This window comes from Lipomyces arxii, assembly GCF_038497795.1.
Source record: "Lipomyces arxii strain Phaff 12-163 unplaced genomic scaffold V1512scaffold_2, whole genome shotgun sequence".
NCBI lineage: Eukaryota > Fungi > Ascomycota > Lipomycetes > Lipomycetales > Lipomycetaceae > Lipomyces > Lipomyces arxii.
Genome location: NW_027117701.1, coordinates 1 through 24035, shown reverse-complemented (window position 1 = coordinate 24035; position 24035 = coordinate 1). Strand labels below are relative to the sequence as shown.

General features: G+C 41.1%; 12 protein-coding genes across 12 annotated transcripts; 4 read left to right on the top strand and 8 right to left on the bottom strand.

Annotated features, from left to right (window-relative positions):
- Window positions 1-99: 99 nt before the first annotated feature.
- On the bottom strand, window positions 100-1435 carry V1512DRAFT_257431 (uncharacterized protein). The gene is made up of 3 exons (XM_066915220.1): window positions 1035-1435; window positions 737-988; window positions 100-687 (listed from the first exon to the last, which is right to left on the bottom strand). The coding sequence occupies exons 1-3, from the start codon at window positions 1360-1362 to the stop codon at window positions 209-211; spliced, it is 1059 nt and encodes a 352-aa protein (XP_066773304.1). The 5' UTR covers window positions 1363-1435; the 3' UTR covers window positions 100-208.
- A 114-nt stretch (window positions 1436-1549) lies between these two features.
- On the top strand, window positions 1550-3526 carry V1512DRAFT_257429 (S-adenosyl-L-methionine-dependent methyltransferase). Its single transcript, XM_066915219.1, has 3 exons — window positions 1550-2030; window positions 2079-2323; window positions 2374-3526. Exons 1-3 carry the CDS (start codon window positions 1589-1591, stop codon window positions 3361-3363), a joined length of 1677 nt encoding a protein of 558 aa, XP_066773303.1. The 5' UTR covers window positions 1550-1588; the 3' UTR covers window positions 3364-3526.
- V1512DRAFT_257427 (transcription factor S-II, central domain-containing protein) lies at window positions 3155-4821 on the bottom strand. The gene is made up of 3 exons (XM_066915218.1): window positions 4311-4821; window positions 3908-4262; window positions 3155-3857 (listed from the first exon to the last, which is right to left on the bottom strand). The coding sequence occupies exons 1-3, from the start codon at window positions 4449-4451 to the stop codon at window positions 3433-3435; spliced, it is 921 nt and encodes a 306-aa protein (XP_066773302.1). The 5' UTR covers window positions 4452-4821; the 3' UTR covers window positions 3155-3432.
- A 16-nt stretch (window positions 4822-4837) lies between these two features.
- On the bottom strand, window positions 4838-6122 carry V1512DRAFT_219732 (F-actin-capping protein subunit beta). Its single transcript, XM_066913669.1, has 5 exons — window positions 5993-6122; window positions 5617-5942; window positions 5315-5567; window positions 5122-5266; window positions 4838-5070 (listed from the first exon to the last, which is right to left on the bottom strand). Exons 1-5 carry the CDS (start codon window positions 5993-5995, stop codon window positions 4991-4993), a joined length of 807 nt encoding a protein of 268 aa, XP_066773301.1. The 5' UTR covers window positions 5996-6122; the 3' UTR covers window positions 4838-4990.
- Window positions 6123-6285: 163 nt separating this feature from the next.
- Window positions 6286-6849, top strand: V1512DRAFT_202085 (50S ribosomal protein L30e-like protein; the record flags this gene model as incomplete). The annotated part of the gene is made up of 2 exons (XM_066913245.1): window positions 6286-6469; window positions 6521-6849. The coding sequence occupies 2 exons, from the start codon at window positions 6286-6288 to the stop codon at window positions 6847-6849; spliced, it is 513 nt and encodes a 170-aa protein (XP_066773300.1).
- Window positions 6850-7380: 531 nt separating this feature from the next.
- V1512DRAFT_284912 (uncharacterized protein) lies at window positions 7381-8684 on the top strand. Its single transcript, XM_066918033.1, has 2 exons — window positions 7381-7772; window positions 7833-8684. The coding sequence occupies exons 1-2, from the start codon at window positions 7533-7535 to the stop codon at window positions 8463-8465; spliced, it is 873 nt and encodes a 290-aa protein (XP_066773299.1). The 5' UTR covers window positions 7381-7532; the 3' UTR covers window positions 8466-8684.
- On the bottom strand, window positions 8660-11756 carry V1512DRAFT_202633 (SNF2 family N-terminal domain-containing protein; the record flags this gene model as incomplete). Its single annotated transcript, XM_066913266.1, has 3 exons — window positions 8660-9319; window positions 9368-10549; window positions 10593-11756. 3 exons carry the CDS (start codon window positions 11754-11756, stop codon window positions 8660-8662), a joined length of 3006 nt encoding a protein of 1001 aa, XP_066773298.1.
- Window positions 11757-12152: 396 nt separating this feature from the next.
- Window positions 12153-15581, bottom strand: V1512DRAFT_233176 (SAC3/GANP/Nin1/mts3/eIF-3 p25 family-domain-containing protein). The gene is made up of 5 exons (XM_066914029.1): window positions 15159-15581; window positions 14582-15107; window positions 14011-14535; window positions 12439-13964; window positions 12153-12393 (listed from the first exon to the last, which is right to left on the bottom strand). Exons 1-5 carry the CDS (start codon window positions 15510-15512, stop codon window positions 12250-12252), a joined length of 3075 nt encoding a protein of 1024 aa, XP_066773297.1. The 5' UTR covers window positions 15513-15581; the 3' UTR covers window positions 12153-12249.
- V1512DRAFT_257417 (uncharacterized protein) lies at window positions 15582-17304 on the bottom strand. The gene is made up of 2 exons (XM_066915217.1): window positions 16458-17304; window positions 15582-16415 (listed from the first exon to the last, which is right to left on the bottom strand). Exons 1-2 carry the CDS (start codon window positions 17175-17177, stop codon window positions 15924-15926), a joined length of 1212 nt encoding a protein of 403 aa, XP_066773296.1. The 5' UTR covers window positions 17178-17304; the 3' UTR covers window positions 15582-15923.
- A 170-nt stretch (window positions 17305-17474) lies between these two features.
- Window positions 17475-19691, top strand: V1512DRAFT_257413 (major facilitator superfamily domain-containing protein). Its single transcript, XM_066915216.1, has 4 exons — window positions 17475-17674; window positions 17726-19078; window positions 19125-19199; window positions 19246-19691. The coding sequence occupies exons 1-4, from the start codon at window positions 17591-17593 to the stop codon at window positions 19330-19332; spliced, it is 1599 nt and encodes a 532-aa protein (XP_066773295.1). The 5' UTR covers window positions 17475-17590; the 3' UTR covers window positions 19333-19691.
- V1512DRAFT_58013 (putative serine esterase-domain-containing protein) lies at window positions 19529-21785 on the bottom strand. Its single transcript, XM_066918439.1, has 4 exons — window positions 21408-21785; window positions 21046-21352; window positions 20854-21000; window positions 19529-20803 (listed from the first exon to the last, which is right to left on the bottom strand). Exons 1-4 carry the CDS (start codon window positions 21446-21448, stop codon window positions 19823-19825), a joined length of 1476 nt encoding a protein of 491 aa, XP_066773294.1. The 5' UTR covers window positions 21449-21785; the 3' UTR covers window positions 19529-19822.
- A 523-nt stretch (window positions 21786-22308) lies between these two features.
- V1512DRAFT_257403 (uncharacterized protein) lies at window positions 22309-23468 on the bottom strand. The gene is made up of 2 exons (XM_066915215.1): window positions 22877-23468; window positions 22309-22830 (listed from the first exon to the last, which is right to left on the bottom strand). Exons 1-2 carry the CDS (start codon window positions 23200-23202, stop codon window positions 22362-22364), a joined length of 795 nt encoding a protein of 264 aa, XP_066773293.1. The 5' UTR covers window positions 23203-23468; the 3' UTR covers window positions 22309-22361.
- Window positions 23469-24035: the final 567 nt, after the last annotated feature.

Genomic DNA, 24035 nt, shown 5'->3' with positions numbered 1-24035 from the left:
GGCATTTTTACGGAAGTTTCAATTAAGGTTAACCCCTGAATACTACGTCCTTACATGGGACGTGCACTGAGTTCGCACTACGTCTCTTGAGCTCAAAAACCAATAATGCAACACTACTTAAGCCAATATTATGTGTACAACTATCCATGACCTGAACGCCATTACTATATAACAAATTAAATAAGTACCGTTTGACCTCAGATTATTATTATGAATCTCCGCTTTGAGATTTCTTAGCTTCCTGTGCTCGTTCGTAATCACGTTTCCTCAAGTCGGTACTGCTAAGCTTGCCGGCCCATCCATTTGAAGCGTCTCCATTAACAACGCCAATGACCCATACTTTTAGCTTTGCAAATCCACGTCGCTTCCTTTCATCATTGACCATTTTGGCACCGGCCTTAGTCTCACCAGAAACAACAAGAGCTTCAATAGCTTCAATCGTGACAGCTTGCCCGTATACGTCATTGATCTCGTGCGTAGTTGCATGTAAACCTGGAAAGATATAGCCAACGAACTCCAAAACTGCTGCACATCGATCAGTTAACGGCTGTAGATACTCTTTGTATTTTTTGTTTTGTAGTAACGTATCACCAGTTACTCCAATGACTAAAGAGCCATGAGCTAAAAAACCTGCCATTGTGAGTAATATCTTATGGCCAGTGTGTAAGTGATCAAATGTTCCACCCACTATCAAATTATCAACAAACAGTCAGTCGCGTAAATAAAGCAGTCTTACATGCTACTATCTCGTACTCGGCTTCCAAACCTTCATCTTCTATCCGGCCATGATCCTCACTATCACTGTCTGCAAGTATGCCCGTGTCTCCAAGATCAGAGATAACCGTCTCTAAATCTTCATCGTTAGACTCTTCAGCAGAGCTTAAACTACCCGATGCATCAGATCCACCTGGAAGAATAACGATTGGTAAAGCTGGTGAAAAAACCGAAGATTGATTCTCAGAAACAAACACAGGAAGCAGCTTTCGATCTGCACAAATCAGAAAAAGCCAGCAAATGATGCACCGTCAGCTTACCGTTCTTGCCAATCGCCACCACTTCCCAACTTCGGTCATGAGCAGTGCCAATACTAAATCCGCCTACTCCTTCCAGCAACACTCTGACTTCAGCCTCATCCCGCCCTTGTTTTGCTTTCATCTCGTCAGCAATAGCGTAAAGCTCTGATACAATGTGATGTGCATCGCAAAATAGTTGCGGTGGTCGAATAACCAAAATATCAAGACGGCCATTTGATGTAGTAATGTGCAGAGTCTGAGCAATGAGATTCTGATATGTACGCCTTAAAGGCACATAAGTCTCCCAATTGATAAGAAGAAGAGAATTTAAATAAATCATAGCAGACATCACCAAGTCAATTAATGCAATATTGACCTTGATCGGCTACACTTCTCAAAGTAATTGTATTTTTGACGATGGCTAATTCAAATTAGCGTAAATCTCGAAATCTTTCATAGGATAGCGGGGTGGTACCAAACCCTTCAGCACTTTAAGCCGCACGGCATTTTCTGTTCGAGTTTTGAATGCCAGGGTAGGTCAAGTTGCCAGTTGCGACAGCGTAAAAAGATTGGAGATGTCTGGCAGACGGGCCGACAGGGTAGCTGATCTTATAAGGCGTAATGTTTTTTGTAGATATTTTGCGGCAGCTACTAAGAAGCCCAAAGTCTCTACTGTGCTACCAACCAAGGTCAAATCGAAACCTGCTGTCCCATCAAAAACTTCTACTTCGGTGCTGCGTGCAACTTCACGACAACGAAATGGACAAGGACTGTCAGTACCGATAAAGGAAAGAGCTAATGAGGAGGTAGAAATTTCCAAGGCAGATAAACGGAAAGGACATATATACGACTATTCAGTTAGGCCTACAACTTATGTTCGATTAGCTGAGGAGGACGGATACCAAGTGTTTAGTACATATCCTACTGTCACGGCAAGTCGAATTGCGAAGATGACATCTGCTAAAGAGCCGGAACGACCTAGAAGAGTCAGTATGCTTACTAGGGACTTTATCGACGGTAATGCACTTATATGCTGTATAAGTGGTCTTGCGTTAACAGATCCAGACTCGCTATATAATCCCTATTACGGATATTTTGCCAGACAAGCAATGATTTACTCACCTGAAGACCCATTTGAATACCAGCGGTATGCTAGTTCGGACGAATTTGTCACAGAGTGGTCATCTTCGTACAAAAGATATGATACCGCATTAGCACGACCACAACAGGCCAGTTCATCTAACTCACCAGTCCCGGCAGATGCAGAGTCAATTCCGCAACTTTGGCATACTCCAACAGAGCTATTCCAGGTGAGTCATATATGATATAAAGCGTTCATAGATCAATACTGACCGTACAGCCCTATTACGGCCAAGCTCTTGCACGATATTTACTGGTCAATTATCTTATGACTCTATATCCGTATCATGATTTAGTTATATACGAAGTTGGAGGAGGCAACGGTACTCTTATGCTGAACATTCTTGACTATATCCGCGAAAATCATCCAGATGTCTTTGCGCGTACCCGATACAACATCATTGAAATTAGTGGTGCTTTGGCACAGAAGCAAGTTTCACGACTACAGGATAAAGTAGTCGTACAAGGATACAGCGACAAGGTTCAAATTTACAATAAGTCTATACTTGACTGGAAGATTGATGTCCCGGAACCATGTTTTTTCATTGCATTGGAAGTGTTTGACAATTTTGCACATGATTCGATACGATACAGTCACACGGAAAACAAGCCTTATCAAGGATATGTTGTGGTGAACGATGTCGGCGACTTTGAGGAACATTACTCGCCTGAATTGGACGATCTGGCAAGTCGGTTTTTACAGTTACGAGCTGAAGTCCTACCTGATTTAAACCTTGCCAAAATCAGAGGGCATCCATTGAGCACTTCCCAGTTTCGAAGAAAGTTGGCAACGATGTTGAATCCACTCGCACATGACTTGACGGTGGCAGAATACATTCCAACTCGGTATCTTCAATTTTTAGACGTGTTACACAAGCACTTTCCGGAGCATCGTTTGCTGGCATCAGATTTTACGTATTTACCTGATGCTATTAAAGGCTACAACTCACCTGTCGTGCAAACGATGCTTAAAAAACAGATGATAACGATTGACACTTATATGGCGTTGCAAGGATACTTTGATATTATGTTTCCAACGGATTTCGAGCTTGCGGCAGCATTGTATTCCAAAATTTGCGGAAAAGTTGCGTCTGTTTTAACGCATGCATCATTCCTGGAACAATGGGCCGATTTGGAAGCGACTACAACCAAAGACGGCGAGAATCCAATGTTGTCGTTCTACCAGAACGCAGCATTTATGTGTACATAAGCTCATTTAACCAACTTGTATATAGGATAACACACTGGTACAATCGAAAAGTAAAATTACAATGGAAACCTACGAAAATTTCCATCTATTGCCACAGTTTTCACAAGTGCAGAAGGTGGTAAGAGGCTCATCAGCCGATCGAGTCTGTAATTGATAGTACGACACCTTCTTCTGCTTGCATTTGCCGCAAGTAAATCTGTCCGTGACGGCACGCGATTCTTTTGCGCCCTGTGCGTTGAACAAATTTTTTTCTTCCAACCTCTTGATTTCATTTTTGAGGTCGTCTGATGCCATTTCTTGAGGTGACATCCGATATAATCTGTCAGCGCTTATCTCGCCCGACACGACTCTATATCGCAAAGTTGGGTTCTTGGAATCTTTCAAGTTTGAGTATAATGACCGCATTTTCGTTTTATACGATGCCGTTGCTCCTTTTTCATTTTGAAAGACAACTCGTTCAATGTCTTTTGATGTACTTAACAAAGTTTCTGAATCTAAAATTATCAGTACCATAAAATTGGTAAAGCCCGCTAGTTGGACTTACGAGCATCGCTGTCACTAGCCAAAGCATTATATGTAATGGTCACACAGCTATTGCGGACTTTATCATCATATATATCAATCTTCACGCCATCGGTCTTTACATCTCTAGGTGCACCATTTGGTGGTCTTTGAACCTTCGGACGATTGGCGCTAGAATCTGAAGGCGGTTCTGATTTAGCAGATACAGTCTGTTCAGCAGATAGTACTGGCTTTGGAGCCGAGGACGCCGAATGTGAATGTGCTTTTTGTGCTGTAACTTCATCTTTCCATTTTTTGATCATGGACTTGACTAGTTCTTTAACTCTTGGATCTGAATGAGATCGTAATTTGTTGACTGCTTTACCCAATTTTGTTTCCTAGAAATGTGTTAATTGTAGATGGGTAATAGCAAAGAGACTTCTCACTCGCAATAACTGCTCTGAAGGTACTACACCTTTCCTTAACTGCTGTAAAATATCGACAGTGGCATCAGCAGTAACAGACTTATCGAGTCCATGCATCAACCCGAGGATTTCCTTCGGAGGTAAGCCATTTGCTTCCCCCATTTTGCGATGCCTGACAATATTATTTCAGTATAGCAGAGACTTAGTAAATCGATTGTCAATTGGAAATGCGGTCCAAACAATACAAAAAAAGCAAAGATTCGATTGCTTTCTATAAAAAAAAAACCTTTCTAAATTGGCTTTGTTGTACTTATGTCTGAAGTTCTAAACGCATTAAATCTACGTCGTCATTGCAAGAAAACTGGGGGTTGAATGCAATGTTAATGAAGACACATACAAAACCATCATACTCACTGCATATAACTTATATAGTATAATTTACAGAAAACATCTTGTTTTCTCAGAATTTTGGCAATTACAATAATTACGTGCTATCAGTCTATCAAAACAAGTTCACGCCTTTAAAATCTTCGGCGTAAAACGAACAATTGCAAAACAATATGAACAAACTATTTATTGATAATAATATGACAAATAAACTTAACGATTTTGACAGGAATGCAGTAAGAGGCAAAGAAACTTGTTATTTAACCGGGCTCAACACTGACATTCATGCAAACTTTCATTGACTACATTGCGGTCTATGATCGTCCTTCAAGATTTTGCACTACTTCAGATTGAAGCTTCCTTTCTTCCATGGCAGCTGAAATCGTCGCCATACCTAGAGTGCCGTTAGCCAGTCACTATAGACTGTTAGAATACATGTACTCACTTCTCAAATTACTAACAATGTCCTTCGTCTTGCCAAAATATACTTCTTGTAATTGGTTTCTCATCTTAGACTCTGAATCTTCAACCATCTTTCCGATATTTGCAACATGCGCAGTCTCGTCCTCCACAACCATATCTAATTCAACCTATATGAATAAGTTCAGTCCTTTTTACTTTGCTAAATAGTCACTAACCTGACGAGTTAAGCTTCCACCAAGATCAAATTTACCAAGTGCTTTGCTTTTTGTGATCATGTTCAAAATGACAGTACTTGTGAGCTTGTAGTGTGCACTACGTCCATGCTCTTCCACTTCAAACACATGAATAGAATCCCAATCACCTAATCCTTTAGCAGTTTCCGTGGCGGCTTTTTTCATTAAAACAACGCCTGCGAGACCGTCATCAAGTTCCCACATATAAACACTTGAAAGACCGCCTTCGTAATATCTATACTAATCAGCATGCAGTAACATCTATATAGGCATATAGTATTCACAGGTCCCTATAAATATCAAAAGCGTTATTTGCCGTAATTTCTAATCGTCGTATTTCTTCACTGGGTAAAGCGCCATCTTGAAGTGGTGGGTCGTATTCGTTACTCCACGGACTTCTGAAGCTGTCTCCGTCACGGTTATAGTCGCAAGTTAAATAATCCTTTCCAGTCTTTTTGCACCGCTTAACTTCCAACGGCTGATCTACCGACGACAACAAATCTCCCGTAAGATCAGGAACAAGACTACAAATCGAGTTTAGATTTGAAGCAACATCTTTCGGGTTTAGTCGGCGGAGAAGATCAAGAGCGGCGTCGAATGGATCTGCAGACTATTCATAATTTAACTAATAGCTAAACGGAAGACAAAGCAGTCACATACCATCTTCTATTTCACTGTATTCAATGAGTTGCTTGACCGAGTGTGTGAACAAGTAGATTCAACCTAAGGCTCATTCGGGCGATCTCACACGCGTCACCTAACCCTGCATTTGAACTACCTTAAGCCCTTACCCAAAGCATCTCTTGAACGATGAAAACGGGAAAAATTTGTTCGATTTATAGATCAACAGCAAAATATCAAAGCATTCAAACAAAATGCCTGAACACCAGAAAAAGGACAAATCACATAAAAAGCGTAAATCGACTGTACCAGATGAAGTGGAGGCAGATATGATGGAGGTTAAAACTACGGTTGTTGCTGAACCTCTAGTGGAAGACAAAAAGAAGAAGCGGAAGTCGTTAGGTGTGGACGGTGATGATGGTAACTACGATACACGACTTTCAGCGCTGTTGCCGTTTGCACAGCCATTGGCCCCCAAGAAATTGAACAAGAAGGTGTTAAAGACGGTCAAGAAAGGTTAGAGAATCTTACAATGTGTGATCTTGACGACACTAACGATATCCATAGCAGCGAAATCAAAACACATTAAACGTGGCGTCAAAGAAGTAGTAAAGTCGTTACGTAAAGGCGATAAAGGTTTGGTCATTATTGCTGGAGATATCTCACCTGGGGATGTTATTTCTCATATTCCTGTGTTGTGTGAAGATAATAGTGTCCCATATCTGTTTGTACCAAGTAAGGAAGATCTTGGATCAGCGGGTGCTACGAAGAGACCTACTAGCTGTATCATGGTTGTGCCTGGAGGATTCAAAAAAGACAAAAAGGTTGATGCAAAGGATGTTGACTATAAGGAAGGTTTTGACGAGATTGTAAAAGATATCAAGGCGATGGAATAAGAGTTCAATGGGATAAAGAATTGTCTATTAGTCAAATGTAAAATCAGTAGTAAATGTTAATGGTATAATCTATTCGGAATCCAAACGACTGGACTCATTTTACAAAGTTCTCTTCATAGTGTTATTATTGAATGTAAGCCATAGTTATATTGCAATTTTCGTACTAATTGGCACTATATTGCACACTCTTTGTAGACTACGACGTGGCTCAGGTTTCAAATAAAGTTTGTTTAAGTTGCTAAAAACCTGAGCATTCTCGAGCTCATCGGATTAGGGTACCAATTTAAATTTGAGAAAATGGCAAACACTTTGTTAAAGTAAAAGCCAATAATTAGTATTAGGTATTATACGTTATAATACATTAAATAAAAAGTATTTGTAAAAAGGCTAAATCTGAATACTTTGTTCTTAAATAATTACGCGCAGAATTTCGTTAATTGACAGTACAAAATTAGCCAATTTCACTAGCTCCCTTGTTACAACCCAACTTATTTTGGAGCTGTTCACGCCGCGTTTTCCCATATAGATATTGGGTATGAACAGCACCAGATTTTTACATGCCCTTGAATCGCATTCTCAACCCTGCTTTGTCCTTTTTTTCGTGTTCATCTTGAACTTCTTTGATTTATTTATTGCTCTTGTTACACATTGTTAAGCACCTACAGAGTCTCAGGGTCAAAGCCATGCTATCTCCTCAAGATCTCACAAGATCGACTTACGCGTTCATTTCTCATTCTCCTTCAACATACCCACTTCATGAGCCAGAAATAGATAATGCTCCCTTGGCTCGTCGAAAACGCAGACGTACTTCCGCAAACGAGCTTCAAATTCTTTACTCAGAATTTAACAGATGTCCTAAACCATCGCGTCACATTCGTCAAGAAATTGCTGAAAGGGTTGGTATGACTGAGAAAGCTGTACAGGTATGTTGAAAAGCGCGTATTTTCGACGCGTTATTCTCCAGAATCTAACTTCTTCTAAAGATCTGGTTCCAAAATAGACGACAGTCTTCCAGGCGAACAGCTCAACAAAACGCGCCATCGTCGCCGGTGCCAGCAAACATGAGCTCTCAAAAGCTGTTTTATCCGATTGACAACGACCGTGAACCAGCTCTATCATCAACTTCGTCCGTCACCACAAGTTCTTCTCCCGGCCCAGAATCACCTATATCTATTTCTTTTATGCCTGTGAATATGGATGCAAATCTCGGTAAATCACTATCGGCGTCAAAACCTGACCTATCATCTGTGACGCGTGTTGAGTCCATTTCGTCATCGTCATCCAAAGGCGTACTTACTCCGACAAACTCATCATTTGCCAATGTCATGTCAATGGCTGCAATTACAAACAATACTCATGCATCTTTGCCACTTTCATCTGTATTGTCTGCAACGCCATCTGCAAATGCATCAGTACAGCCATTAGGAAAGGCAGCATCAGTCTCTTCTACTTCTGCCCAACTGCGACTTACTATGTCCAGCGATGGCAAAGCACACGTTGTTCTTGAAACTGCCGATGATAAAGAAAACGCACCGTCTCTTTCTGAAACAGCCGTCGGCTTGGAATATGAGTGCGTTCAGAATTTGTTGCGACTGCGAAGTGGCACCTGGTCATAGCCGTTACTACTCTCCTATGTTTAATCTCTTTTGGATTGCTTGGAATTTTGAAGCTGGTAATTGTAAGTTATTTTGGTGGTTTTTTGTTACTTGAACTATTTGGTCTGGCATATTCTATAATCTCTCTATTCATTATTACGATATTCTATCATACATAGTTGTCGTTCGTTCCTGTATCTCAAATATCTACATATTCAGCTCTTAAACAGCATTTTCTCCACCAAAGCTGCATTTTGTTCTTCCATCTTTGACTCGTCACTTTCATCACTAACACTCTTATCCAATGCAAGCTTGGTATTTGCAAGTTGCAAAATAGCCTCTTCAATCGTGTCTTTGGCTACTAAACGCACCACCTGGACCTCACGTGTCTGTCCGACTCGATGTGCTCGATCCTCAGCTTGACGATCATCGTGCGGATTGAAACTCATATCAAAAATAACAACCACGTTAGCGCACGCTAAATTGATTCCAAATCCACCTGCTTTGGTAGAAAGCAAAAAGCAGGTAATATCCTCTTCTTCATAAAACTTATCAATCAAATCTTGCCGGATCTCAACACTGGTTTGACCATCGAGTCTCAGGAATGACATGTTTAAGGTAGATAGCACAGACTCTAAAATGTCCAAAACTTGAGTGAATTGGGAAAAAATCAAAATTCGATCTCCTCGTGCTTTCATCTCAACAAGCATCTCACGCAGCTTGGCAACTTTTCCAGAGTCCATCCACTCCTCCTCTTTCAATCTGTATTGATTAATGCTGCGAAATTTTAAGCACAGACTGTTTAGCTCAAAGTCCGACATAACTTCCATATCCTCGTATATCAACTGCTGATTTGCATCGTAGTATCGTTCTTCCTACAGTTGTTAACATTTTCACTAACATTCACAGCTGCAATAACTGACCCTCATTATGTCTTTTGCCATTTTTCTTAAAATTCCATCATTGTAATATCTTCGGAACAGCAATGGATGAAGTGCAGCTTTGCGCAGGCGCATTAAAATATTGCTGGAAGCTCTCTCAGTTTTAGATAACACTTTTCCTGCTTCCCGTGCTTCGATCACACGCCTGCTGGCAGCTAACTCACCATCGTAGATAGATCTCTGACTTGGAACGAGCTCGCAATATTCTACTCGATGACTTTTCTTAGGTAGATGCTGTAACACTTGATCTTTCTTTCTTCTCAGAACAAACGGAGTCATCATTGTCTTCGCTCGAGATATACGTTGTTGAGACAACAAAGCCATATTGTTCGCGTCGTTCGAGTCGGTTGTGGTCTTAGCTTTATGCTTAAAGACACTGGCAAGATCTTCCTGTCGTTCCCTGAATAAATGTGGAAGAATAAATGCAAGCAACGAAATCAGTTCTTGCAAGTTATTCTGCAGGGGTGTTCCCGTAAGCAGTAGCCTAAACTCAGCCTTGAGCTTCATAAGTTTTCGATAGCGATCAGAGGTGCTATTTTTTAACAAATGACCTTCATCGTAAATGCATGTGTTGAACTTGAATGATCGTAAAAACGCACAATCTAACGCACTTCCACATGCAAGATTATAAGTTGTAACAATGACATCAAACTCCGAGTCCCTGTCAGATAAAATCGCACGCAACTCCTGCCTGTCTTTTTGCAACCCGTAATATGGTTCCACGACAAAGCTAGGGCAGAATCGCTTGAATTCACGTAACCAATTCTCTAAAGTTGATGATGGGACAACAACAAGATGCGGACCAGGAAAACCAATCTCTTTCAGATGTGCAAGAAATGCAATGACCTGACACGTCTTCCCCAAGCCCATCTCATCTGCTAGAATGCACGAGAGTTTCTTCTTATATAGCAAGCTTAACCAGTTGATGCCGACCTGCTGATAGCTCTTTAACTTAACATCCTCAGCCATAAGTTTGGGTTGTTCTGTGAAATATCCATTTACTGGAACAGCCGTATCAGCCGTATCAGAAATGTCAACAATTTCCAGTTCACCATTTGAGCTATGGGTATCAACACCCCACTTGTCGATAGCCGCAGAAACGGTACTTCCTAGCTGTTCGCACTTGTGAATCAGGGAGTCTACTGCTTCGTATCCGGATAGAGTCTAATATGTAAGCAACAAGTCACAACAGAACACTGAAACAAACCTCAAGAGCAGCGTCAACCGCTTTGTCACCTGCAGCTTTTCTGGGTCTCCTAATCTTTTTTCCTGTTGAAACTTCATCTGCAGTAGAAAGATTTACTTCCCGTACACTTGCAAGATTTGCATATGGACGATTATCAAAAATTGCTTTAGCAACCTCTTCAAGACAACAAGCAACGTCAGCAAGAACAGCAACCGATTCAGTATTGAAAATTTTCAGTACTCTGCCTTCTAAATCAGCAGAATCACCATTATCTGAGCTCTCCACGTCGGAGTCTGATAGAAACGCGTCCTCCTCTACATCATGGAAATTTCGCTTAAGATGTCTCGAGTTGTTCAAAACAACTTCTTCGGTTGAGCTCACTGGTGAAGAAAGCTCAATCACATTCTTGTTAGCGCCAAACTTCTCGCGAATAGACTTTTTTGGCTTAAAAATATCACGCTTTGATGTAACTGGTGCGACGATTGTTGGCGAAGGTGATCGAGCAGGTGAGTATATGGCAGCTGCAGCTAGCTCGTCTTGGGCAGAGAGCCAATCCGCAGCGTCATCGAAATTTTTCTTCAACCTTACTGCAGAGAGTAAAGCGGAGTTAGAAAAAGTCGGGAATACCTCGCGCAAACGCGTAATGACCTTACGTTCATCGAATGATACCGGATCTGGTAATTCTGTATCAACCACTACAGGTCTAGCAGGGGCAGGATGCCTTTGCACTAATTTCTTCACGGCTTGTCCCTTCTGTTGGCCAACAGATAACGTGGTCACCCCCTTAGGTTCATTAGAGGTGTTTGCAAACTTCTTCGTCAATTCCCGTATTCGACTGCGCGGAGATGAAGCTCTAGGTCGAGAATTGGCAGAATTAAAAAGCAAAGGAAATGGTGAGCTGGAAGCACCTTGGCTATTAGATGAGCTGCCAGATGATCGAGGTAGCGAATCAATGCCATAGCGGCCTTCATTGAAATCCCGACGAGTTCCGTTGTTTCGATCAAGATATTCTTCATTGTTGGAGCTTGGTCCATTGAACAAACTTCCATAAAATGTACCACTTGATGCTGGACGATCAGAGTTGGACGAGCCGGAGACATGGCTGGCTGGTTCCACTGACTCTGGCGCAAGCACGGAACTAGAATATGGTTGATGTTTCGCGGTAGCTGCATAAAAGCCATTCATATCTGGCCGCTTTATATGCTGTTGTGAAAGGTTATCTGTAGGAGAAGAGGAAATCAGAATTGGTGTTTTTCCCGACGCGTCAGTATTAACTTTTTGCTTCTTTGATAGCAGTTCCATTATTTTTGCATTGTCAGCCATGGTTAAGGCTCAACCCGCCTAAAATGTTATCAAACAGGAGATCAGTTATTTGCAACAATTCTTTCTCAAGTAGCTCGAATTTGAAGTTACTAGAGATACGTGAACTAAACTGAAGTAATTTTTGTTGCCACTGCATTGAAAATGTAGGCGCCGCGGGCCAAAATAACAAAAATACCATTTTTGTAGGCAGGGAAACAATTCTGGTGTAAATAAAACATCAGTAGATTTAGTGTCATTTTTTTAAATTCGAACAGAAGATAATTTAGCCCCCGATTCATTAAAGCGATGCTTGTATAATATACAACTGACCCTATAGTACAGAAATATTTACAAATCAAAACAAGCCTAAAATTCGTTATAGTTTTATGGACTTTGCCAACATCTCCATGCCCATGCTAATATCCGTATCGCTTACTGTGGCTATGCTAAGAAGCAGCAGCGAGGTCAGCGTCCGTGCTCCGTTACCATAGAAATTTGCAAGATTTAAACGTTTGGCCAACTAAAACATTCAGTATTTTTACTTTGAATCATGCAGTTAAAATACCTCTTTTGTTGAAATACCTTCAAACGGCCAGTAAATGATCATCAAAGCTAATCCAAAGCATGAATGCCTTTGAAGTCGTTTTATTGCCTCATACAATGCCTCGCGATCAAACTCCAATTTTTGTTCAACAGTCTTTGAGCTGTTGTTATCCGTTCTGCCGCACTGAAAAATTAAAGCTCCAACGTTTTCGTAGCTCTCTAAATCGTTCGTCATAGTCGAGAAAGTAAGAGTAATGGATTTGCCCTCCAAAACTCTACTGAAAGTTGTACCGTTCCATTTCATTCCCAATTTTTTTCGTAACCAAACTCCTGCCGGCGCATGCCAGTCTGACGTAAAGGTGTCCACATCCAAGACACCATCAAACAAACCATAAGTTTCAAATGTTTCTTCCACTGATTTGAGAAACAAGTCATATAGATTTATTGGTGTCCACAGACGTTGCATCATGGTCCGGTCTGACTCCATAAAAGATATTCTCTTAGTCTCATCGAAAGATTCAAATTGTGCTGCATTGCGCGTTAAGGCTTTTTGCCGCTTTAGCGGCCGCCCCATCATACTAAATGCTTCCAGATATTGGTTCTGCCTCTTTCTTCGAAGCTCTGCATTACTTTTCGAAATAAAAGCGACAAGTCTAATTCGCTTTAATGCGCGGCGCAACAGAGAACGCCGATAATACTCTGAAGCCTCAGACTCTTGGCAAGCTTGCCACGTATTGTCGTACAGCAACGACGCAAACATTTCTTCACTGAGAAGTTCAATCATTTTCTTGTACCCATCTTGAACTTTCTGTAGTGCTTCCCGCGCATTCTCGCATATCTGCCTAACATTATTGGTGACCACTTCCGACACCAGGTCATCTCGCTCTGCTACACTCGCCGTAATCAAAGTATTTTTCTTTTCAGTTTTTAGTTTGGCACTGTCTTTCTCTCGCTCAAAATTTTCGTTATCTGTAGAAGATCCAAGCTCCTGCAAGTTTGGCGCTGCCAAATGCGCCGGTGTTGCTAAGGCAGGAACTAAAACCAAAGTGGGCTCTGAAGCAGATATACTTGAACGACCATTATTGAAGAAAGTATTAGCCGGTGTAGTGGAAAACATAGCAGGCACCATTGAGACTGACTCTATTTGTCTATTGGAAACAGAGGAGTTCTGCGCAGACTGAGGAGTAAAAATAACATCACCGTTTTCATGCACATTCGCCAAATTCCGTTCAACACCCACTAGATTGACAGAACTTGTATTGTAACTGTTTCGTAACGGAGAAGTATGTAGTTGAAAATCACGAGCTGAAGGTAAAAATGGCCCTGATTGGCGTGGGATTGACAGCGAGGAAGTTGAAAAATCTGCAATTGATGGCTTAAGCGGAAATAAGTCCCTTACCGATACATTTATATTCTTAGAATTCTGTGGATAGATTTCCAAATTATTACCTGAAACAAAATACTGAAGAGGTTTTCCTTCTCGCTTGGACTCGACAATAGATATAGAGTAAGCCTGACGCTGAGGTGGCTTACCAAGAGCAGTGCTATCTGTAAACCTCATTAGAAAAGAAGAATCAGTAGCAGCACAACGTACCGTTCCAACTAGTAACATCTATTGTAATTTCGTCATCTCCAAATGTCTTAGTAAGCTCAAAATGATCGCACAAACTTATGACTTCTGCTTCATTGTCACAGCCGAGCAAGCTCACCAAATCAGCGGCTTTGTAAGGCTTGCCACGTTTATGATATCCCGAAGCCATGGACCTTAAGGCCCACATGCGTATGTCGGTAAAGTGAACTTCTAGCAAGCAAGCAAAAAGAAACGAAACACTGGAGCTCTTTAAAAGTTTAAAAAATCGAAAAAACATGTTCTGAGCATTCTCAAGATTCGTATAACCGCGTTCACTAATGTCGTTCTGCTGAACAAGACTGCGAAGCACAAGCGCTAGTTGCACTCGAGAATCCAAGAAAACACTGAGAGGTAAACCTTGAATCTGTCGCTCAAGATCAGCATCTCGAATATGACTCAAGAGACGATAGGCTTGGAATTCTGCTTCGTTGGGTAACTGTGCACCTTTCTGTCTGGCATCAGTATAGAACTCATGTAAAGTTTGCAGCGCTAAATCACTCAATTGGTTATTTTTTCAAAATTCGGTTCTCCTTACCTTTGTTAAACTGCTCTAGCTCCTGTTGACGGCTGTATTCTACATCTGATCCAGCCAGCACATGCAGAGAGACAATATGAGCGCGAGCAATTCGTTCATTGCAATCAACGGCCTCATATCCAGAATAATTCTGGTAGGTAAAATCTTGTCTAATTGACCTTGTTCGATCCCATAAAAATGTATGACTGTCTGGCAGTTTCGGAACGATAGTGTTAACCAAATATGTCAGAGTCTCTTGTAATACACCAGGAGGTCTAACATCAGACGGTAAAGGAGGTGGCTGTCCTGCAGCAGGGCGAGAAAACGCTTTTACAGCTTGATGTGGATCCATCTTTCCACTTGCATCTTTTTCAAAAGGCGCGACATTATTTTCATATGATCTGCGAACCCTCTCATAGACTGGACACATATCTGAACATGTTCCTGTAAAAATAATGGCATCAGTCAATGATTTTTGAGCGTCCTGTTTATCCACCAGTCCACGTTTTTCCATCTCCATGCGCTCCCGGTCGCGAATTTTTTGTAACTTTTGGCCGCTTAGTATACGAATTTTCAAAAAGCATTATTGTATACACACTTTTTCATACAATGACTGTAAATCTCCCGTCCAAGTTCTTTCGAGCTCAGACATTGCAGCTTGATTTCGCTCGTCCCAGCTGTCTTCCACCTTCGAGTTGGCATTAATTGTTTTTAAACCGCCGTGTGATTTGTTCTTTTGAAAACCAGTTTTTCTAAATCCTACCGAAACTCCGCTATCAGTAGCATGACTGCCACGCTGAAAATAGTTTACTGCACTGAGATTTGAGCTATTCCCAGCTTGCTTTCTCTGGCCAGATGCATTCGCAAAAACAGAAGGATCGTTGCTATTTGGTACATGGTGTGATACATAAGGTCTATCGTTACCATACCGAGGACCATTCAAATTAAACATTATATCAGCTCGGTCTTCATAAAATTGATTCAATCATTCATGCCAGAGACTGGCTACTTCGTGAAAGTCCGTCTACACGACCGCATAATGAACCATAAGGATTCAAACCTAACCCTAGAGGTGTGAACAATAACACATGCTAAATGTGTTTCACGAGTTCATCCTGCATTGGTAGCCTATAATAAATTTTATGATGTGTATAATAGTTCAAATATATCACTGTTTTGGTGATTAATAGCTTCGACAGCAATAAAATTTATAACTATAAAGACAAGTTTTGAAGAGCAATACGGTGATACCCGTACTATCCTGCATGCTGTCATAGCCATCTCGTAGTATATGTTTGAATTTAAGATATACTGAGTAATAATAATTAAAGTGTAGCAAAAGTGTATAAAGTGTCCAAGCTACTCAACCTTTACTCTGTTCCTTGTTTCTCACGCTCATGAAGAGTTTTTCAAACAAATTCAAATTTTCGGAACTGTCACTCTCAAAAGAGGATGTGAAGCCGGCAGTAACCGGTTTGAAAAAACCGCGAATAGCACGTGAGACTTTAGAACCATCCCGACGGCTGTACTTTGATCTCTCAGAATTGCGACTCTTCAAATACCTTCTTAAACCTAGTACAGTAAAGTTATCGCCAACTACAACATTATTGATGGTCTCATCTGCCCGAATGGCGACAGGCTCAACCAAGCATGTTGTTAATTTAATGACCTCGTTGCTACATGTGGGCAAAAACTGGTTATTATACCCAACGGTAGATACTTCATCACAAGGCATCGATGAAATACTATGTGAGCTCGGAATCCTGTGACATGGTCCGGCAGAAGATTCACCATTAAAGAACTGAACTTTGCAAAACTTCTCTGTTAACAGATCAGATCTATCAATCCTCTCTTCCTACCATTTTTTAGAGACGTCAATGTCAAGAATAAAGCTTACTTGTAGATTGAACCTGTCGGGCTCTAAGTCGGCATAACAAGCTGAAAGCCTATCTGAATTATTCATGTCATAGTCAATGTTTCTCTTGATAGGAGAAAAATTTGTTTGTGGTTGCCGCCGTAATATTAATGCCTCTTGTCTCGACTGAGATCTCGGCGTGACATGAACATCAATAATTGAAAGCGATTTGCTACTGACAGGAGATATATTGGGCATAAAATCTAAAGTGCCTACATCTCCAGAATTTACCATTGAAAAGTCGCAAAGCTTCAAATCTGGTGCATCAGTAGCGATCATACTATGCGCAATCACAGAAAACAGAACAGATTTCAGTGATTCAAATGGTTCTGTAGAATCATACAAAGTCGACTTCATTTCAGTAAAAGCAGAAGAGCTTTCCGGCAAAGAAAACTGCTTGTCGTGAACATCATATATATCTTCAGCACTGCAATCCAGAATCTTACGCATTTCTGCGTAGTTTATAGCAACTTTTCTTTGGATAGGTCTATCGATGCCTAATTGTTCAGTAGTATTTGCTTTAAGTACAGCAAGTGGTACACGATCTATAGTAAAAGTAAAGTTAGCGTCTGGTAGGTCCCATTGAAATGCAAAGTATTGAACAAATTCCCGATGTCTCCATTCTCTTATTGTTTGAGCAGCCATCCAACTCCCACGTCGTTGGATTTGTATTGGACTCTCCCACAGCAAGGTTGCCTCCATGAATGCCACAACGCGTATTGAAGCTCATGAATGGCAACGAGCTACCATTTCTAAGCTCCAGATCAGTTTGTTTACTCAAAGCATTTTCATGCGATGAAATCAATTCACTCATTATTGAGGACTAAAGAATCTAAATTTGAGTAGAGATCTAAAACACTCTTTTATTTAACCCCTACCCTATATATGCCCTAATAGTTTTCTCAAACTTTATTTTATAAAAAATAGAGTTTTACTGATGGCTTATCGAGCTCGTTATCGGCCCGTCCAGTAGTAAACTCAAATTCTAATGGTTTGGGCTCTAAGGCCAGAAATGTTTGGCCTACGGCAGTTTCAACCAGTATCGTGAATTATTCATTACATCGTGATATTTTCGCTAGTACTTTAACTCTCCGCTCTAAAGGTGGTACAAACGAATGCGGCCATCACAGTTTACGCCTACTTTGGTGTATCATGTCATTATTGTGTGCCTTGGAGCACTTCAGTTTGGGTATCATTTGGTAAGTGCAATCTCTTCAGACTTGAATGATAGAGCTGACAAGCTTCGGCAGTCAGAATTAAATGCACCGGAAGTATATATATCATGCCAAATCAGAGTGGATCAGAACTTCTTCAGGAGTCAGGAGCTAGTTGATTGCATTCGTATGAGCCCAAATCAAATCGGTCTGGTCAACTCAATATTTAGCGTTGGCGGATTTCTTAGCGCAACATTTGCTGGTAGACTGGCAGATAAAATTGGACGGAGAGGAGTGACGATGATTAACTGCATAAGCTATATTATTGGCCCTGCTATTATGTCTGTGTCTACTAACTTTTATATTCTAATGCTAGGCCGATTTGTTTCTGGCTTAGGCTCAGGCGCCTCACTGATTGTTATTCCGATGTACTTAAACGAGATAAGTCCTGCGGCGATGTCTGGAATGATTGGAGCAATGTGTCAGGAATTTGTGAACATTGGAATTCTGTTGGCCCAGGTGTTCGGCATTTTCTTTTCAGATTTTACAAAATGGCGTATTATTCTTTCAATAGGCGGGATGCTCGGCTTGTTAAACCTTGTGCTTATTCCATTATGTGTAGAGTCACCAAAATGGCTTACATTGCGCAACCGACTTCACGACGCCCGTGTTGCACTTATTGCACTGCGAGGATTGGGCTCAGGGCCAGAAGCCGAAGTAGAATTGATGGCTATCGATGATCTTATAGACTCGTGGAGGGAGAAGCCTGATTTAAAAGCAGTGGTCTCTGCTGGGTCCTCATCCGAATCAACTCTATCAGAAGCTGTTAGTGACGACGACTCCGTTCAAAATATTAGTCCTGAGCAAATAGTTGCTGAGATCGGCCCTCAGAGTGACTCTTTGTCAGCCATTTTATCTACGGAAGAGGCAGACACATTGAACTTGGTGGATTCAGAAAGCCCACATGACTTTCACAAAATTAGTTACAAAGAATTTTTGGCTTCGCCCACTTATCGTCGGCCAATGATCGCTGTTATTGGAATTCTTACTGCTCAACAGTTTTGCGGTATCAACACCATGATTTTCTATGGAGTTACCATTCTACGAGTTTTGTTTCCGACTGCTGCTGTGCTAGTGAACGTCCTGATTTCTCTTCTTAATTGCATTGTGAATCTTGTAGTAGCTCCGTTTGTCGATAGAGTTGGTAGGAAGCCGCTGTTGTTGATATCCATTGGCGGAATGTCTATGTCTTCATTTTTACTTGCCTTCGGTATTTTAAAAAATATTATGGTACTATCTGCAATTGCTGCCACAATTTTTGTTGCCTTTTTTTCTGTTGGTCTTGGTCCAATCCCGTTTCTGGTTATTCCAGAATTAACCGAGGCAAGTTCGGTTGGTGTTGCTACTAGCGTCGGATTTACTTGTAACTGGATCTCTATCTTTATCGTTGTAAGTCCATGGCATAGCAGTCTTTTGAAAACATCTCACCAAGCAGGGCTATCTATTCCCCGTTTTAAACAATGCGATTGGTGGCTATGTCTTTTTTTTGTTATCAGGCATAGCTGCATGCGTAAGTGATTCAATCGATTTTCATATTGAAGACTAATTTGCTTTAGTACTTCGTGTTTACTATTAAGTTCCTACCAGAAACAAAAGGTAAAGCTACATTTGAAGAGGTCTGGGGCACGCCACTAGTCATCTGAGCGTAGACCTGTTAGTTACGCTGTATCAAAGCAGAATGTAGGATTACCTTGGTGTATTGCATAGGTTTAAGAAGATACAGGCGTTTAAGATAAAAGCTGGTCCTTGCATAGTGGTCTGTGTAAGACTAATACCATTTTGGTTTTGCGTGGTCAATCAAATGTACATAGCCATACGATGTGTCACCTGCTTTCCACAAATGATTGTAAAATTCAGTTCTGCAGTTTTCGGATTTGAATTGTTATGCATATGCTTGATAAATCAGAAATGGCTGTTCACTTAGTGATGACACCGATGGTAATGGTGGAAAAAGTTTTACATCGCAATACACTATTTTAACGCGTACACTCTGAACTAGAACATCAGTAAACAAAATATATTGCCATGCACGTTAATTTGCGTATGACTGTTACAGTGGTAGAAACGACACCGCAGCCGTAAGTAAAACAATGTCATTCTATGCGGTTTGCCTTCATACATGCGCCTTGTCATCTACAAAACTAGCACCTCGCTCAGCCAATGCCGAATAACAACTTCACCCTCTTCCATGCCTTTCCAGTCCATGTGCCTGACAATTACAGCGGCATGTGCAGCTTTCGTTTTCGTAATGTGCACGGGAAACTTCCTCCAGTCAAGCGAATTTAAATTTCTAATCATCATATTTTGTTCATCAGTAAGCTCCAAAGGCAAAAATTTGTGAAGCCGCTTCTCTTCGCAAACGCTGTCTTCTTCATCACTAGTGTCGATCTCAACTAACGGATGCGACATGCCGTAAGGAACAAAATCACCAAGAAACGTGTCCACAACGTCTTCAACCTGTTCATCCAAGCGAAGAAGTCGAAATTCATCCATACCATAGCGTCCTTTCTTAGCAGAATGAAACTCCCGAAGCCGACGGGACGAGTAAAACGTTTGAATCGTACCAGAAATTAGAAAAGCAAAAACCCAGATCGGAGACACGAAAATAATGTTGATCAGAGTCATTAAAAAATGAGGCAGTACACTAAATTTTTGAGCTCGTGCTCTCATATCCCAACCAGTTACATCTACAGATGGTTTATTTCCGCAAAAATCTAGCTGGCCATCTGAAACGCTTTTCGGGCTGACAGGATCGGCCACATCTATGATGTTAGGTTCGTAGCCCGCGATGCAATTCAAATGAACGCTGTGAATATCCATAAAAGGATCAATGTTTGATATACCGGCCGTAAACCACGCTGTACGGCGATCGTTCACAATATTAGCATACAAAGCACGATGGTGGAACAATGTCAAAGCATGAAAAAAAATAGACGACTTATCAGCCAAGAATGCCATCAAAGGCATTGAGGACGCAGCGAATTTATCAAGCATAAATAATTGGCGTCCCGTAGCAGAAATAGTACGAGGAACCAAAGCATTAAATAAAGTAGTAGGAAGATCTTTGCCAGGAGCGCGAACGCCAACATGTGGAGTACAAAATGTTGTAAAGTTCTAAACATGAATCAGCCATTTTTTACTCTCATATCATAGAATTCACTTACGACAGGTTGTATCTTTTTGAATATGCCTCTTTGATAAAGAATGCCGATTGCATAGCGAGCCATTAAACCACCTAGAGAGTAGCCAACGACAGATATTCTGTTAATATTTACTGCCTGGCGCTCGTACTCGTCCAAAGCTTCTTCTATCTGAAACAGTTTCAGCCATTGTAAACTATGTTCAAAAAAATTTACCTCCAAAGCAACCTTCTCGCCACAAATATCAATTCCATCGTACGTCAAGTAACCTTCATTGCTTCGAATGACCAAAACGTTTGGTTTTCGATACTTGCTATTCTTGGCTAGTTTTCCGTTGTGCCGCAGCAAATTTACACATTCGGTAACTGCGGTTGCCTTGTAATAATGATCAGAATCCGCATGGCGGGTGTCATCGACATTGTCACTGTCATACTCTTTTTCTACCGTAACCAAATCATCGTGCACATAAAATTGGTCGATTGCACGAGTTATGTAATTGAAATGTGACGCGTTTCCCCAAAGTCTAGATGATAAACAATAAGAATCAGGGAAGTTGCAGTATTGACGCAACCACTTACCCGTGTACAAGAACAAGAAGATGGTCTGATCGTGGTTCCATTCACACAAAAATGGAATAAAAATGCTATAACAAAGTCGCAGATTTGAGCTCAAAAATAGAAATTGCTTTAAAGTAAAAGATGACCGACAATTTGGCAAGAGACAATAATGAGTCGAGACGCGAATCTGACCATCAAATAACCGTTTCGTTAATTTATGTATGTCTCTAACGCTGTCTACGCGTAGTGATAAAATGGAATCTGAACACATGCATATCTTATTATTTTTAGCCCCTTTATCTCTGTAGAGATGTACCCAAGTTAGGAATTGTGTTTTGAGAACGCTGGCATGTCACCTTAACCTTTTCTTTGCGCCCTAACCTTGTTCCTGATCCTGTTACGAATTGACTGCTGCAAACCGAGATTTGGTGATACACAGATCAAAAAAATTAAAGAGTCGTTTTGCAAAGTTTAGATTGGTGACGTAAAAACCCGTATACAAGCAGTTTTTATAGTTTCGGCAGGACTGTCATGGAAATAATCTTCACCCTCAAAACATTTGCTGGCTTATCATCCAGGTTTAATAGGCTTTTAATTAATTTGGTAAGATTGGAACAATAACTTTGTGTGAATTTCCGTTCTTGAGAAAAAACCAAAGCCCAGTCCGGGCTGCTACATAATCTCGACGCCATTTTTGTAGAGCCCTATCGTCTCAAAATAGCGAAGAAGGATGCATCACGAGATTCAAGCTTTTCTTTCAGTTGTTAGGGTGGCAGATACCAGCTAGTTAGCTGGCCTCTAAGTGATATGAACAGTTGCGCAAACATGAAGACACAGTTCACAATACATTTCAAGTTTTTTTTTACTCCGACATCGCTGTGTATCTTTGACCATTTCTAATGAAAAATAGATTGAACAATTTGTACTACTATACTTCTTATTTGTACCATTATTGTATCTAATGACATCTGTTGCCTATAAAGACGTGTATCCCCCGTCAATAGCTATATCTGCGCCAGTAGTATACGAACTAGCTTTACTAGCAAGCCAAAGAACCACACCTTGCAATTCTTCAGGTTCGCCCATTCGCTTCATAGGTGTAGCTTCTAACCACTTTCTAATCAGATCTTTATCGGCAAACTCAATTAAAGATGTGTGCATGTACCCGGGACTTATTGAGTTGCAGCGTATATTGTATTTAGCCCATTCGACTGCAAATGACTTCATCATATGAATTACGCCTGCCTTTGAAGCATTATATGCGATCTGGCACTGTGGCCAGTTAACTATGCTGCCTGACATTGAGCCAATAAAAATGATTGAGCCAGAGCCACGGTTACACATATAAGGAAACACTGCTTGTGCGCATAAAAACGACCCCGAAAGATTAATATTGACGACTCTTTGAAATCTCATGTATGGATACTCTTCTGCCGAATAGTTCCTGTGATTGGTAAATCAAAGCAACATTCGACGTTCACTATACATACTCGACAACACCAGCACTACACACAAGAATGTCTATACCGCCAAACTTGGCATCAACAGCAGCAAATACAGCTTTAAGACTAGGCTCGTCAGTGACATCAGCCTTAAAAAACGAGGCTTCAGTGCCATAGTTAAGATGAAGCGCTTGAGCAGCAAAAGCACCGGATGATTCGTTGATATCCAGAACAGCAATCCCCTTCAATCCAGCTGAACAAAGGGCCTCCGCCATAGCATACCCAAGACCCTGAGCGCCTCCCGTAACTACGGCGACTTGCGAATCTAGAGAAAATCTTGATAAAATTGAATTAATACCAGGTTTGGAAAGCATTGTACAAATTTTTTCCGCCTGGCTATTAAACAATTCAATATGCTCTCCGCAAAAAAGCTAGTTGTTACTCAATGGAATATGCCTAAGTTCCTGGGATCTTCTATCAGGCTATGTTTCTAGTAATAAATTCTTGAAACAGACTATGCCGCCAGCTCATAAGATGTGATAGCCAAACAAAAACAGGGCATAACGGTTTTAGCGATAGACGACATGCGTTCTATCTTACGATCCCGACCCCACCTTACGTTCTTTTGGTACCCCATATTATGCGGCGATTAGGAAAAACCCTATGCCACTAGCTTACGAGTTAAAAAGCCGAGCCGATACGAGCCGATACGAGCCGATACGAGCCGATACGAGCCGACCGCGCAATTCTCGGTACATTGTCAGAGTCCAGCTAACCACTGTGTTGCGTGAAAGTCACATAACTATCCATTTTCTTATGATCTTAAGAAATGTCTAACGAATGGCTAGGATATCAATATAACATTCGTCCCAAGGCCTCTTGGGATAGATCTGCCATTGTTAAGCTGTGCGGCGCAATGCGGATTAGGGCGTTTCCCAAAACCTCGATCCCAATACTTGTGAAGCCAAAATATTTTGCAGATAATCTACACTGCCACCTCAAAATTAATTTAAGCCACCTCAAGTCCATAGTAAAAATTTACAGTGCCACCTCAGGTCCATAGTGAAAATCAACACTGCCACCTCACAAATAAACCAAGCCACGTCAGGTGCATAGTAAAAATCAACACTGCCACCTCACTAAGTCTAGCCACCTCAGGTCCATAGTAAAAATTTACAGTGCCACCTCAGTTGAAGTTTAGCCAGCT

Coding starts and splice junctions, on each gene's coding strand:
- V1512DRAFT_257431 (XM_066915220.1), bottom strand. CDS start 1,362: ATGTCTGCTATGATTTATTTAAATTCTCTTCTTCTTATCAATTGGGAG. Junction 989..1,034: donor GGTGGCGATTGGCAAGAACG/GTAAGCTGACGG, acceptor TGATTTGTGCAG/ATCGAAAGCTGCTTCCTGTG. Junction 688..736: donor CGAGTACGAGATAGTAGCAT/GTAAGACTGCTT, acceptor ATAATTTGATAG/TGGGTGGAACATTTGATCAC.
- V1512DRAFT_257429 (XM_066915219.1), top strand. CDS start 1,589: ATGTCTGGCAGACGGGCCGACAGGGTAGCTGATCTTATAAGGCGTAAT. Junction 2,031..2,078: donor TACTAGGGACTTTATCGACG/GTAATGCACTTA, acceptor TAACAGATCCAG/ACTCGCTATATAATCCCTAT. Junction 2,324..2,373: donor CTCCAACAGAGCTATTCCAG/GTGAGTCATATA, acceptor CTGACCGTACAG/CCCTATTACGGCCAAGCTCT.
- V1512DRAFT_257427 (XM_066915218.1), bottom strand. CDS start 4,451: ATGGGGGAAGCAAATGGCTTACCTCCGAAGGAAATCCTCGGGTTGATG. Junction 4,263..4,310: donor CTTCAGAGCAGTTATTGCGA/GTGAGAAGTCTC, acceptor ACACATTTCTAG/GAAACAAAATTGGGTAAAGC. Junction 3,858..3,907: donor GGCTAGTGACAGCGATGCTC/GTAAGTCCAACT, acceptor TGATAATTTTAG/ATTCAGAAACTTTGTTAAGT.
- V1512DRAFT_219732 (XM_066913669.1), bottom strand. Junction 5,267..5,314: donor GTGGAAGCTTAACTCGTCAG/GTTAGTGACTAT, acceptor TTATTCATATAG/GTTGAATTAGATATGGTTGT. Junction 5,071..5,121: donor CATTGTTAGTAATTTGAGAA/GTGAGTACATGT, acceptor ACGGCACTCTAG/GTATGGCGACGATTTCAGCT.
- V1512DRAFT_284912 (XM_066918033.1), top strand. CDS start 7,533: ATGCTATCTCCTCAAGATCTCACAAGATCGACTTACGCGTTCATTTCT. Junction 7,773..7,832: donor TGACTGAGAAAGCTGTACAG/GTATGTTGAAAA, acceptor CTTCTTCTAAAG/ATCTGGTTCCAAAATAGACG.
- V1512DRAFT_233176 (XM_066914029.1), bottom strand. CDS start 15,512: ATGTTTAATTTGAATGGTCCTCGGTATGGTAACGATAGACCTTATGTA. Junction 15,108..15,158: donor TACAGTCATTGTATGAAAAA/GTGTGTATACAA, acceptor AGCGGCCAAAAG/TTACAAAAAATTCGCGACCG. Junction 14,536..14,581: donor GCTAGAGCAGTTTAACAAAG/GTAAGGAGAACC, acceptor TGAGTGATTTAG/CGCTGCAAACTTTACATGAG.
- V1512DRAFT_257417 (XM_066915217.1), bottom strand. CDS start 17,177: ATGGAGGCAACCTTGCTGTGGGAGAGTCCAATACAAATCCAACGACGT. Junction 16,416..16,457: donor CCGACAGGTTCAATCTACAA/GTAAGCTTTATT, acceptor AAAAAATGGTAG/GAAGAGAGGATTGATAGATC.
- V1512DRAFT_257413 (XM_066915216.1), top strand. CDS start 17,591: ATGCGGCCATCACAGTTTACGCCTACTTTGGTGTATCATGTCATTATT. Junction 17,675..17,725: donor TTCAGTTTGGGTATCATTTG/GTAAGTGCAATC, acceptor AAGCTTCGGCAG/TCAGAATTAAATGCACCGGA. Junction 19,200..19,245: donor TATCAGGCATAGCTGCATGC/GTAAGTGATTCA, acceptor AATTTGCTTTAG/TACTTCGTGTTTACTATTAA.
- V1512DRAFT_58013 (XM_066918439.1), bottom strand. CDS start 21,448: ATGGAACCACGATCAGACCATCTTCTTGTTCTTGTACACGG. Junction 21,353..21,407: donor CTTCTTGTTCTTGTACACGG/GTAAGTGGTTGC, acceptor TTTATCATCTAG/ACTTTGGGGAAACGCGTCAC. Junction 21,001..21,045: donor GCGAGAAGGTTGCTTTGGAG/GTAAATTTTTTT, acceptor AAACTGTTTCAG/ATAGAAGAAGCTTTGGACGA.
- V1512DRAFT_257403 (XM_066915215.1), bottom strand. CDS start 23,202: ATGCTTTCCAAACCTGGTATTAATTCAATTTTATCAAGATTTTCTCTA. Junction 22,831..22,876: donor TGTAGTGCTGGTGTTGTCGA/GTATGTATAGTG, acceptor TACCAATCACAG/GAACTATTCGGCAGAAGAGT.